The sequence below is a fragment of the Medicago truncatula genome, chromosome 7 (assembly GCF_003473485.1).
Source record: "Medicago truncatula cultivar Jemalong A17 chromosome 7, MtrunA17r5.0-ANR, whole genome shotgun sequence".
Lineage (NCBI taxonomy): Eukaryota > Viridiplantae > Streptophyta > Magnoliopsida > Fabales > Fabaceae > Medicago > Medicago truncatula.
The window spans coordinates 40,576,959-40,591,497 of NC_053048.1; the positions used below are offsets into that span (position 1 = coordinate 40,576,959).

Here is a 14,539-nt window from a genome sequence, read left to right on the forward strand (position 1 = left end):
AACATTCATTGTTTCAAAAACTATCAATTTAAGAATATACTCTCACACTGCCTGATTTTCCTTTGACTATGGCTCGAAATGAGGAGGGTAGGAAATAATAAAGGACTCTTACGTAATTTCATTTCTTAATAACATTAATCTCCACCTCTTCATATTAACCCAATTTCCAGCAAAGCCTAATACTGTACTCCACGTACTTTATTTTTATATATAAAATCCCTAATAGTATTAATATTTTACCTAGGTTTCAGTTTCATTTCAAGTTTCAACAAAACATATTTTGTTATTTCTTCTATCTATAGTGCATTGGAATGGAAGATAAGATGCAACATGACCCCCCCAACAACACTCCAACCCAACATGGTTCCGAGAAAACTGAACCGGTTAGGTCAAGGTGGACACCAAAACCAGAACAAATTCTCATACTTGAGTCCATCTTCAACAGTGGCATGGTGAATCCCCCAAAAGAAGAAACTATCAAAATAAGAAAACTTCTTGAGAAATTCGGCAACGTCGGTGACGCCAACGTCTTCTACTGGTTCCAAAACCGCCGGTCTAGATCTCGCCGCCGACAACGCCAGATGCAGCAGGCCACACTTGATCAGCAAAGAAATCAGATGGCTATGATGCAGCCTCAGCAAGTTGTTAACGATGGTGCAAGTGCAATTCCTTGTGATATGGTTCAAACCAACCCAACCATGGTTTTTGGTGGTTCCTCTTCTTGTTTAAATGATTCTTCCGGTTCTTCCTCTTCATCATGTGGTGGTGTTCTTAGTGGTCAACAAGGCATGGATGGTTTGTTTTCAGTTTCTTCTCAAATGGGTTTTCTTGGAGTTGATCAAACTTTAGCTGCACCATCACTTTTGTGCCCTTCTCTTTCTCCTAATTTCAACTATCACTCTGGTAATTGGCTGCATGTCTTTTATTTATTTATTATTTATTTTATCACTAAAAAATTTATTTTAAAATCCATGGAGCACTCCAATTCATACTAAAATCACAAAAGATTATTTGTTCAAAATCATTTAGAATCTCCACAAATAATTTTGTATTATTCAAAAAAGCTAACTTAAAATTATTTTTTCAATATTTTTTTTTATAAATACACGAGATATACTCCAACATATTACATCAAAGCCTAATCCGATTTTGATAAATTTCAAACCCACTAGAAATTTGTTTATTATATGCATGGTTGTGTTTATCAATTTTATTTTACTTTTTATGAGATTTATTTGTAAAAATATAAAAAATAAGATTAGAGAAAGCATATACAAAGATAAGAGATCGTAATAAAAAGTTAAAAGAGTTTCATTTTTTAATAATTTTCTTTTTTTGGTATCCCTAACCGTGCACCGGTTAGCGTCACCCTTAACATTTTCATTGGATATTTATGGTGAAATTTACATATAGCAAATCAATTGCCGAATTCTGGCTTTGAACCAAAGTTTAAATATGTGATATGAAAGATCCAATCATATGTGTCAATTACGATCGATCATTTTTTATGTGCTTTGAGCTGGAATATTTCCTCCTATTCAATATATATTTTCTTGCATAAATTCTAAATCTGATGCTACAAAATTTATTTTCTTATCAGTTGTTATTAATGCATATTTGAATTCATAGTTGGTTCTTCACAAAAATAAAATAATTCATCCATGCTCTTAGTTTAAAAAAGTTCATGTTTATGGAATGATTGATTAAGTTTGAGGATGGGTACAGAATAAAGTGGGTAGCTTTTCCTTGATTTGACAGTTCCGCGTTTGAATTGTTGCATGAAAGTTGTTCTTTCCGGAAAAACATGAACGCTACTTTCCGGCTGCAGTTTCTGTTCTTTCCTTTTTATTCTCTCACTTTTTTCGACTTTCTTCAATAGTAATACTCCTGCTTCTGCACAAAAAATTTCAAACCCTAGATTATGTTTTTATTTTTATTTTTTATATCATTATCATTTCATCTGATGGTTACCCTCTTAGTAAATATTCACCATACATTACTAGTTTTTTTCCATCATTTTTATAAAATTATTCAACTTTACCGTTAAAAAAAAGCTCATTAATCTCTCAATTGTTTGGTTAACTACGATGTTAATTACTGGTTAAAAGAAATCCATAATTTTCATATCTTTTGTTATTTTTTTTAACAAACCAAAATGGAATATATTAAGAAAAAAGGAGGCTTCTAATAAGCAGTGTGCCAAAAAGACCTCAAAAATATACAAGGAAATAAATCACAAGGGAACCAAAACAAAAAGAATTTATCCGACGCCCAAACAAACAAATGGGTTCGACCACTGCATATGAAAGTTTAGCCTAATGTGGTCATCAAAGAAAACTTGCTTTGTTCATTGCATGCGTTACATATTGTTTTCTTGCATTTTTTTCAGTGATTGAGATATGAAATTCAGGAGTAAATTGAGATTCAAAGTGTTTGCTGAAACATTAATGAGATCAACTTCTTTTATGCTTTAATTTTTGTATTTGACCAATATGTAAGGTGATGTTCTATTTTTTATTTTTTTTTGGTCAAGTTCTAACAATATTTTGGTATTATTAAGGATTTGGAGGTGCTAGTACTGTAACAGGATTGGCAACAGTGTTTATCAATGGGATTGCAACAGAAATTCAAGCAGGGCCACTAGACATCAAAACAGTGTTTGGAGAAGATGTGATGTTAGTTCATTCCTCTGGTGTGCCAGTTCCCACAAATGAACATGGCATCTTGATTCAGAGCTTGCACCATGGTGAAAGCTACTTTCTGGTACTTGCCACATACCATCATACATCTTCAAATCAATTGTTTCTATTCTAAATATTGTGTTGTCACATCTTAATCATTGTTCTTTATTTTCTTTTCAATCCTTATGTCTACTAATTTGAAAATTAATTCACACACATGTGCACATATGTGTAGGTACAATCATTTTAAAATGTATTCAACGATTTGTTGTCACATCAATAAATGAATATGAAAATCACATAGATTTTCGTATTCATTAATTGATGTGACAATACATTATTTGATGCATGTGTAAAATAATTGTATATTTAGAGCATCCATAATGGAAACCCTAAATTTAGAGTTCTTAAACTGGTCTCACGTGAACACGTCACTCTTTAATAATATTTTAATAACAGTATCTAATAAACACTCAATCACTACAATAGAGATCCTCTAACAAAATGTCTAAACCGGTCCCACCACTAACTCTTCATCATTTACATTTCAACAATACAACGATTATTTTAATAAAAAGTAGTGTGGAGCCCACTTAAGAATGGGGTTTTAAATGATTCCAACACCCAAAAAAAAAATCTCCAATAAAGATACCTATTAGGTGCCGGATCTTAAATGATGAAGACCTCACCATATGAGATGGTCTTACAAAACATATTAATTAAACTCTTGAAAATATCGAGCATATCATACATACAATAAATGTAAAACAATTTTACACATATCCAAGAAAACAATTTTACACATATATCTAAATTGTTCAATATGTTATTGTATAGAAATATATTTTTTAGAGTTATTGTATAGAAACATGTTATATGAAAACATTCACTTCAAAATGTTTTGGGAGTGATCACATTGAACTAAAGCTACTTAGGATTTATCTACTCCTATGTTCTAATCTTGTCATATAAAAAATAGTCTACTCCTATGTTTTAATTCACTAAACATAATATTTTTCACTTACATTATTTTGAATTCCTACTACTCCAGTAATTAAGGAGTTTTTTTGTGTATCATGATTATTAAACTTTGGTTTACAGGTATCAAAGTCAGCACAAGTTTGAACTGACCATGCTCTAATGCTGGAGTTGGAAGGTCCCTATGCGTGTGCTCCTCTCTTTTTAACTATTATTACCAATGTCGTAATTTCATATATATGCGGTCAAAATAATAAATATGTAGCTATGTACGTGTGATAGTTTTTAAGAAGTTTATATCTCTATATATCTTAGCAATTATCCAAAAATCTATATATCTTAGCAAATATGTATACTGTTTGTTCTTATATCTTGTTCCTAGTACAAAAACATGCACTTTTGAAAGTCAAGTTGTTCAATCTATATATATTTCATTCAGTTTCTTCGATATATGCATATCTTATATTTTTCTTATTATTTTGTTTCAAAATGATGCATTGATAAGGTATAAGCAACCCATCATTTTTAGAAAAATAGTTGGTTCGGTCAACAACAAAGAATGCGATGTTTTACTAAGAATAATGGTTCCTATCCTTTTTTTTTTTTACCGTTCCTATAAAATAGAAGGGAAATCTACATGTGAAAGGAAGACAAACGAGGAATAAATTGTGCCATTTTTTTATATGTATACTATAGATGGATCCAAGTTTTAATACACTGAATGAGAACCCACTTTTATTGGTAATGGCATGTCGACGTCTTGTGACATGATTTCTAGGCTAGTGATGGTCTCCTATTTGGTATCTCACCAGAAAGACTCGTTGTTGGGGAGTCTGAGCCATTAGATTCAGGATGTTCGAGTTTCGAACCTTACCTAGAGGATACCGCTATTTGTATGGGAACACCAGTTTGTTTCGAATATTTTGTGCCTTATAGTTGGAGTTTTGTTAACCTTGATTGATGATCGTTGGGTTCATAATACTAGTGGTATTTACTCGAATAACTTGACTTATTGGACTCTCTCGGCAAATCTATCTTTCTCGATGGATCAACTCCAAATCATTTCTAAGGTTTGGAAGAGTGTTAATCCGGAAAAAGTTATCGCATTTTCTTGAAAACTGCTCCTCGACAAGGCCCCGACTCATCAAAGTCTTATGTTGTCCATCTTGTAATGCGTTTGAGACTTGAATACTCCTTGTACTTTTTTTAAACGCATATCTGCTTTGCATTTAAAAATATACATATTAACCCTGAACCACTAAGTGCAACAATTAACATAAATGTCATGGATTGCAAGTAGAAATCCAACTAATCATGTATCATTTCATAAGGTCAGAAAATATTATTTCGCAAAACTTGATTTAAAAAATTATTTTGTAATCATGACAAGTTTTCTTCATTGGTTGTTTAATTAGAGAGTGAAATACAAGTAGTAGATTACCTCAACTATACAAAAGAGTATTGTCAACAAAAAAGAGGCTACAACCACCGCACAAGATAAACAAGAAAGTAAATCATCAGAGAGAAACCATACATGATAAAATCACCCAAGATGGGGCTTTAATTAACCATATTTGTTTATAATTAAAACATAAATGATAGATAAGGCTTAATCTTAAACAAAAAATTATATATAATAAGATGATCACATGCATGGAAATGTTACTTTTCACATATATCCTTGAAGGAATCATAGAAAGAGCGACAAGGAATTGGTGTGGGGAATTAACAAACAAAAGTGCAAGGAATATTTGAATTAGTCCATGGTTGGGTTTGGGAACATATCAAACTCTCTTTGACTATTGTTGTCTAACTTTTTCCCATCTATATGTATTCTTTTCTCAATGAGCAAAATAGGGGAAGCCTGACAAATGTTAACCATCATAGAGACAGCTATTTGTCTCTCTTTTAACAAGACTACGTACCTTCATTGAACCTTCACTTCCAAGAAAACCTTTTTTTAAGGCATAAATGGTCTTTTGTGAATATTGTTTATTCACACAAGAGTTATAAGATGTACATAGTTACTAACATAGTCTTTTTACATACTTTAAAAAAAATAAAATTCCAATGATAGCCGTAATAATACTAGTTACTAACATAGTCTTTATACATACTTTAAAAAAAAAAAATAGTCTTTTTACTTCTTAAAAAAAAACATAGTCTTTTTATTGAAGAGTAATTATAAGATGGTCGTTCAATATATCTTTCGATTTGTACAATCGATCGGGTCGTAACTTTCGTTCAATAAATTTTATGTAAACTCCTATTAGAATGTACATAAAAAAAAAAATTAAAAGTGTGAGCAAATTTTAAAGGTCTGTTGAGCAATATGAATCGCCTTCACTAATTCTATAGGGCTTGGGCCTCCATACAAATCTGGAGTATTGAGAATTGCTCTTCTTCCATCTGTTTTTTTCCACTCCCGTCCTACGTGAGTTAACTCACGCTGAAAAATACATTCGTGTGAGTTAATTCGCGCTAAAAATACACATGCATGAGTTAACTCACGTTCGCCTACTTTGACGGGGATGAGCAAAAACAGATGGAAGAAAAGCAATTATCTGGGGTATAGCTCACATGTAAGTTGTTTTACTTTTAGTTTCGTTTTTATATTGTACGTCCTTTTTTAGTTATAAAAAAATTACTCCCTCCGTCTCACAATTATTGTCTCTTTAACATTTTTCTTTTTTTTTCAAAATAATTGTCACTTTACAATACCAATGCAGCATTTATTATTATTATTTTCACTATTATACCCTTATTTAATGAATTTCATTCAACTTCACTACTCCACAAACAACAATTAATAAGAGTGATTTTGTAAATGCTACTAATTTTACCATTGAAATCAACACAATTAATCATTTCCTTAATAATCGTACATTAACCTTAAACAATAGGATAAATATAGGATATGATATGAAAATGAATAGAGACAGGATATGATATAAACATGATAATATTTATCCTATGATGTGTTTGACGCGCACATGATAACAAGTAGAATAACATTATTTTATCATATTAAATGATATAATTACCCTTATAATCAATTACATTTTGTAACAAACTTTCGTAATACAGCACCATCAATGAAAAATAATTGAAATTGATAAGAAGAAAAACAACAATAGGAATCTTTATAATAAAAAAAAAAACGAATGAGAAATCATTTAAAAATGAAGCGGAATTAAAAAAAAAAAAAAAAAAGAGGAATTGAATTTTATACAAAACAAAAATGAATTCAAAAGAACTGAAATCGTTTCAAAAAGATGAATTGAAGGGAAATTCAAAAAAAAAAAAGGGATAAACTAGGTTAATTTTAACTTAATCCAAACTCAGGTTAATAAATACAAAGGAGTGATAGGATATGATAAGTTAAAGGAATAATTTGTCATATCTTATTGGTACATTAAACAAAAGATTAAAATAGGAATAATAAATGATAAATTAAAGGAATAATTTATCATATCCTAACTCTCTATCTCTATTCTGACCAAACCATAAATAAATAATATTGTAAGACGGATGAAGTACATGTTAAATTAGGTAGTTAATAGATGACAATAAGTACAAGTGGTAACAAATCTGCGTAGAGTAATAAAAGTAGGATCCTTCGGAAAAATATCCTAAAACAAAAACAAAAATTCAACCACCAAAGTCACCTTAACATACAATTTAAATCAGCTTACATTTTTGTTATAAGTGCATATGGCTACTGTGTGTATTTTTCTTTGGATAAATAACACCCATTCCTTGCTCAAAAAAAAAAAAAATTAAATAACACCCATTCCGTAATTAACTTGATACTCCCACCGACCAATATAACCAACGCAAATCAGACGGATGTTTGTAATAATTGTGTTGGATTTCAATAATATCGCATAACATAAATTAACCTACTTAGTATAAGTATAACCATGTGAGATAGTAGTATATAAATTCTATTGGTTGGTATGTCTATTAAATTATACAGACGTATATTAGATTCGATGTTCTATATAATAAGGACTTATTTTCAGGTCCTTATTTAAATAAAGGGTATAGTACTAACTCCATAGATAAAGTTCACTAGAAACATCTTGGTCATATGCTTGTTGGGAATTTCAATATGTCTAGTTTGAAAGTAAACTTTCATAAAAGTCTTTTGGTTGGTATTAATATTGCGGAATCTTAGTTGAATGAGGCGGCTTCCATTTTGAATTGTAAGGTGGATAAGATTCTGTTTGTGTATCTGGGCCTTCCGATTGGAGGAGATCATCGGAGGTTATTGTTCTGGGATCCGGTTTTGAATACTATTAAGTCTAGATTGTCGAGATGGCAAAACCGTTTTCTATCTTTTGCGGGTCGGTTGATTCTTCTCAATTCTGTCCTGACCTCTCTGCCTATCTATGTTCTTTCCTTCTTCAAAGCTCCATCAGGTATTATCTCTTCCATTGAATTTATTTTTAACAAAAATTTTTGGGGAGGGAGTGAGAATAACAGGAAAATTTCTTGGCTCGCTTGGAGCACTGTTTGTTCTCGAAAGGAGTTTGGAGGGTTGGGGGTCAGACACTTGATGGAGTTTAATATAGCTTTATTAGAAAAATGGTGTTGGAGGATGCTGGTAGACAGAGATGGGTTCTGGTATAGGGTTTTGGGGGTCGGAGAGTTTCTTCTTGGTGGATGGAAATAGCGAAGATTAGGGATGAGGTAGGAGAAGTCGATGGGGGTTGGTTTATAGATAGGGTGTCGAGAAGGGTAGGGGATGAATCGAATACTTTATTTTGGCATGACAGGTGGTTAGGAGAGGTTCCTCCGTGCAAACGCTTTACTCCTTTATTTGATTTAGCGACAAATAAGTTGAGTACGGTGACTGAGGTGCACACCCTTGGTTAGGAGGAAGGGGGACTGGCGTGGAGGTGGAGGAGAAGATTGTGGGTGTGGGAGGAAGAGATGCTAGCGGAGTGTAGGAATTTTATTAATGGTTTTACTTAGCATCCTGATATTCCTGACAGGTGGTAGTGGGATCCTGACATTGTCGGTGGTTACACTATGCGTGGTGTTTATCAAATTCTGACTACGCAGATACATCCCGTTGGTGACGGCATGTTGGATCTTGTATGGCACAAACAGGTACCTCTAAAGGTCTCAATCTTCGCCTGGAGACTGTTGCAAGATAGGTTACCAACAAAGACCAATCTTTTGATGCGCGGGATTATTCACCATGAAGCTGCGAGATGTGTGGCAGGTTGTGCCGCTGACAAATCAACGGTTCATTTGTTCCTTCATTGTGATGTTTTTGGGTCCTTGTGGCAGCTAATCAGGTCTTGGATTGACATCACTGGAGTAGACCCCAATAATATTAGTAGTGATCACTTTTTTCAGTTTATTCATTATACAGGTCACTCGAAGCAGGGTCGATCGTTTCTACAGCTTTTATGGCTTTTGTGAGTTTGGCAGGTTTGGAATGAGCGTAATAACAGGATTTTTAATAACATCCAAGTCCCCATTATTCAGCTTTTAGATAGAGTTAAATACCACTCATTTTGGTGGCTGAAGGCTAATAATGTCACTTTCATGTACGGTTCTCATAGATGGTAGTCGGACCCTTTGATTTGTTTGGGTATCGACTGACCGTGTTTTTGTAATTATAATACTTGACTGATTGTTTCTTGAGATGGCTTCCTTGGTACACCTTGTGCTAGGGAGGTATCATCGCCTTAGTTAATATATTCCATTTTTTATTCTTAAAAAATATATATATGTGCACGTGGATTAGTAATATAATAATACTACAGGAAAGATAGAACTCATTACACGCAATGACTAAAAAACTATACTGCAGTACCAATCCAATAATATGGTGCAGAAAATCGCAATATATCACGAAATGGAAGAAAAAAATTACAACATGACAGAAGTAGATAACAATTATGGAGTAAAATTGAGAGCAAGCATAGCATACTAAATTAGTAAAATCACAACGTGTATGGCATCAACCTTAACAAGAAATTAAATGCAAGATTATCAAAGACTTCTAAATCAAAGAAATAAAAAGATTCAACACACAATATCGTGTCGATATAGGTAGTTCAGTTGGTAAGGGATACAAAAGAAGTTTTAAAAATGTCCAAAGTTCAAACCCTTCTTCATTCTGCTCTCTATGCTTTTCTAGCTTTTGTTGCTTTGGAAAATGGATAAACGAAAGGAATTTTGCTCTTTTGACTCCAAAGTCATTCGGTTCGTAACTCCCAAGTGTCTATGAGTTATTCGGTAGATATGTATCGGACGTTGTTTATAGACTCTTTGAGCAAATAGGGAGGTCAAAAGAGCAACCCTTAAAAGAATGACCCCTTTAAAGGGACTAAGCCCACATTAATGAAAAAGACCTAACATGAGACAAAAGGCCCAATGTTTTAAATCTTACTTTAGAGGCGTAGTAACGGAATTAATGCTGAATTGACAAATACCAGCAGTCACATTGAACTGAACTCTAATATCACGTTTTTCATGATGAATGTAATACAAAGATTTATCCTTCACAATCACACAGACTTTCTAAAACAACTTAGAACTTTACAAATCATTTCCACTTCTAGTACCATATTTTTTTTTAAAAATTGTATGATTTGTTAAAGCTTAAAAGTTTGGATGATGCATTGCACCAAAAGAAGAGTATGGGTAATGTAGTTAGACATTTTGCTCATGACTTGGGTTCTAGTAGAGAATTTCATAACTAAATATTTTTATTAAAAAAAACAATATTAAAGCACATTGTTTCTTTCACAGATTTCATCCTCACCAAATTTTTGTTGGGTACCCATTTGTGCCTAATTCTCCTTTATTTCGGTAACAATAACAGTCATCAACTGATCAATGACACGTTTTCCAGAAAATGGTACCACACCCTCTCCAATTTTCGTGTGCTTGTCATGCCTAATATACCCTTTATTCCTCTTAAGCACAATTTCAAATCTCATTTTTTTCTGTTAGACTGAACATGACTCACATCATTGATAATGACATGTGAAAACAAGGAGTGTGTCCGATTTGTATGAGGCCAAGAAATATATAGTTGGACATAAACCTCAAATCAATGGTACTTAGACACACGCGTAAATGATAAAATTTATAAATAAATAAATAAAAAATTAGTCACATTACTTAATATCATTTCTCTTTTAAATTTTATAACTCATGTATGTGCATCCAAAAAATATATATTATTTGAGGTTTAACTAGGGGCGGATGCATTCAATGGCTCATGCCAGTTCCCTATTTTTTTTATATATATTTAAAAAAAAGGTAATAGCAATTTTGGTCCCCGAATGTGAAATAAATAGTTGGCTTAAATATGTGGTTTTAGTCCCCGTAAGTTTTTTTGTTCTAAAACAACCCTTGTAATTTCGAAACCTTTTGGAAATCATCCTTGCCGTCAGGTTCCATCAACAAAAAAGCATTGGTGTGTAACGGAGACACACGTGGCAGTTTCTGAGTTGGCAAAAGTTGCTCACGAAATGTTCATAGGGACAAAAACCAAAACCACAAATGTTCAGAGGGACGAAATTGAAAAAACGTAAATATCAAAATTTCAAATTTAAAAACAAGACCTTCTTCTTCTTCATCCCTCCTTTTTCTCTTGTTCATCTCCCTTCCCTTCCAATTTCTTTATCTCCCTAGAAAAAACTCATCCCCCGTGACAATGTCTTCTCATTGCCACGAGGGGGTGAATTTTTAAGAACATCTTTTTAAGAAGTAATTACCTTTAAGAACATCTGTAATAAGATTTATGTTAGAGTTGGCCAAAAATAAGTTTGCATTGAAGATGTAAAAGTTAATTAATTGAACAAATATAGACACAAAACAATTGGCTTAAGCCAGTAGCATGTCAAATATGGTCAAACATATAAACAGCAAAGAAATAGCCAAAAGAAAAAGCACAAAAACCAATGACATGATTCAGCACTGAGAAGAGTAATTCAAAGGCAGGTTAGTTGGTTGATTTATGTAATAAAGAAGTGTACATCCATCCATCCAAGTCATAAAACTTTGGCTTCTGTTTAACAAAATGCCAAAAGTACCACAGCATAACAAACAAGGCCCCTAGACTAGTATTCTGCTATATGAGAAACAGTCCAAAACCAGGAGTTTATACAATTTATTATACTTCTTTAAATCTCATAACTACTCCGAAGTCATCATCACTTTCATAACAGACACACTATCTCTCTCTCTTCTTAACTAATGCCTATTTTTTTCTTCCATTTTTCCCTCAATTCATTTTTTTCACTTTTTACTTTTTGCCTTTTATGGAACAAACTGTACACAAGGGAATACACTACAGCAGACTCATTTTCACCCAACACAAACGGTTCCCTTGCATCTGACTACCCTCACTTTCCTAACCATTTAGCTTTGTATAGCTCCTACTCCAAGAAAATCAATGAATGGTAGTAACATGTTAATCTTAACACCAACATTTTCACTTTCACCAGAAATTGAGATATTGGACCTATTGGTGGTAACTGACTCAGATACTGATACTTCAGAGTTTGAATCTGAAAAATTGGACTGGTCCACCACCACATCTATTAGCTTTAGCTTTTCCACTTGTTCATTCTTCTTACAAGCTCCAAAATACTTGTCAAAATTCACATCCCTAGTTGCCACCACACTTTCTCTAGATTTGTCTGCAATTACACATCACATAATGTAACATATGTTATGTAACAATTAAGTTTGGACATGAAAAAAGTAATAACTACAATATAGTTTAGCAAATTTACGATGAACCGCTGTAATTTTGCAAACCTCATCATGATTCTAAACATACACTTACAGTATATGCAAAAACATCACAATTGTAAATGTGACGGCATCGGTCCATTTGCCTACATTTTACCGCAATATAAATATTTGTAGCGGAATCGTAATCGCAACTTAAAACCATGTTTTATACTAGTTTATTAAATATTGCATACCCATTAGTGATCCATAGCCTTGGTGATTCTCAACAGGAACAACTAGTTTAGCTGAAGAAGGAGTGAGTAAAAGATTAGTGCAAGTTGAGACATTTCCATCAATGGTGCTTGAGATAGTTGAATCACTAGCTGCATTGTTTGAAAGACTTAACTTTAAATCCTTTGAAAGACTTTCAACAACAACTGGCTTTCTCCTTCTATACACAGTACACTGTTCCCTATGTCTTCTAGCCATGATCACATGCCAATGATTCTTCACTGCATTATCTGTCCTCCCTGGAAAAAGTCTAGCAATTATAGCCCATTTGTTACCATACATTTTATGAGCAGATAAAAGCCTCTCTTCTTCCTCCTCAGAAAAGGTTTTTTTGTTGATTCTTGGGTCTAGCTGATTGAACCACCTTAATCTACAACTTTTTCCTGCAATTAAAATTGAAAAATATATATATTAAAATACATGCAAGGTTTGATTTTTTTCACACCCCAATTTATAAATATTAAAAAAGTATTAAACTTTAGAAATACTACTTCAAAAAAATACTTTAAAATCACATTGATATGTTATGTTGATTTTGTTGAAGGTAAAAAAATACAACTTTTGTTAATATCACTTTGTGACATAACATGATTATACTAAACTCTTCATGAATCCAAACATGCACTTACTCTAGAATCTATCCAAACATAAACTTATGATATTTTCTTAAAAATAAGGTGAGGATGAATCACCTGATCTTCCTTCAAGATGTTCTGCTATCAAGTTCCAATTTTGAGGACCATATTCAGCAACAAGCTCCTTAAGTTTAGCATCTTCTATTGGTCTCCAATGACCTCTAGAACAAAGCTTAGAGTATCCAACTTTCACAGAAACAGAGCTTTTATCTTCTACTTCATTACCAAGTTTCAAAGACAGGTTTTTTCCTTGAACCTCAAAGCACCCATCTTCTACTTTGGACTTAAACATTGAGGGTCTCAAAATCTGAAGACCCTTTTCAAGGTTTGTCAAAGGAAGAGCTTTGGAATCAAAAGGATGAGTTGAAGGAATAGGAGCTAAAGGAAAAAGACTCATATCACCATTGTTGAACTTTTGTGAAGTCATGGTGGAGAGACTCAAGTGAAAAACAAAACTGTAAAAATCAGAATCAGAAACTGGTTATTGTTATTCTAACTTGTATCTATCACCTAGGAAGTTACAAAATGCTAGAAGAGGAAAAAGAGGCATGAAAATGAAAGAAAAAGAGTATTTTTGTTACTCTATTACATGAAAAATGAAAAGAGTGAAAGATTTAATAGCATTGTTGTATATTCCATCTCTCTCTGATTCACCCGTGAGTGAAAAATGAATCACAGAAGAGAGATAAGAGTTAGGAATAAAGAAAAGGGGAAAGGAAGAAGAGAGAACTAAAGCAGAGAGTTTCAACTTTCACAAGGTGGGGTTGAGTTATTATAAATTTATAAGAATGAAAAGAAAACAGGAACGTTTTAAAGGAGAGAAAAGAAATAGGAAATTGAATGAGGTTTTTTTCAACCTTCGGTGAGTTTGGAGGTAGCAAAAGGTACATAAAAGATTCGAGCCCACACAATTATGTTTTCACTTGAAGAGAGAGAGGGGAAATGAGATCAAGAGATAAATGGACCATTAGATTAAGAGATTAATAGTTGAAATCGTCAATTTTAGTGGACTTGTTTAACTTCTTTAAAAAATAGCAAAAATCGTTTATAATTAATTTATGATTGTGACGAATTAAAGTTCGAATGGAAAAAAAATATATGTGTTTAAAGATCGCAATGGAGGAAACATATGTAAACAACAAAAGAAAAAATATATTTAAAAAGGATTTCATAAATTTTAGTATTCTTTAAACTAGTAAAAATTAACAATGCCCAACAAATTTATTGCATATCTAAATTTGT

General features: G+C 32.6%; 2 protein-coding genes across 2 annotated transcripts; one reads left to right on the plus strand and one right to left on the minus strand.

Moving 5' to 3' along the window:
• Window positions 1-243: 243 nt before the first annotated feature.
• On the plus strand, window positions 244-4,109 carry LOC11432649 (WUSCHEL-related homeobox 11). The gene is made up of 3 exons (XM_003624692.3): window positions 244-903; window positions 2,561-2,763; window positions 3,783-4,109. Exons 1-3 carry the CDS (start codon window positions 312-314, stop codon window positions 3,804-3,806), a joined length of 819 nt encoding a protein of 272 aa, XP_003624740.1. The 5' UTR covers window positions 244-311; the 3' UTR covers window positions 3,807-4,109.
• A 7,508-nt stretch (window positions 4,110-11,617) lies between these two features.
• LOC11435624 (transcription factor MYB52) lies at window positions 11,618-14,155 on the minus strand. The gene is made up of 3 exons (XM_003624693.4): window positions 13,355-14,155; window positions 12,626-13,045; window positions 11,618-12,334 (listed from the first exon to the last, which is right to left on the minus strand). Exons 1-3 carry the CDS (start codon window positions 13,722-13,724, stop codon window positions 12,054-12,056), a joined length of 1,071 nt encoding a protein of 356 aa, XP_003624741.1. The 5' UTR covers window positions 13,725-14,155; the 3' UTR covers window positions 11,618-12,053.
• Between the last annotated feature and the right edge of the window lie 384 nt (window positions 14,156-14,539).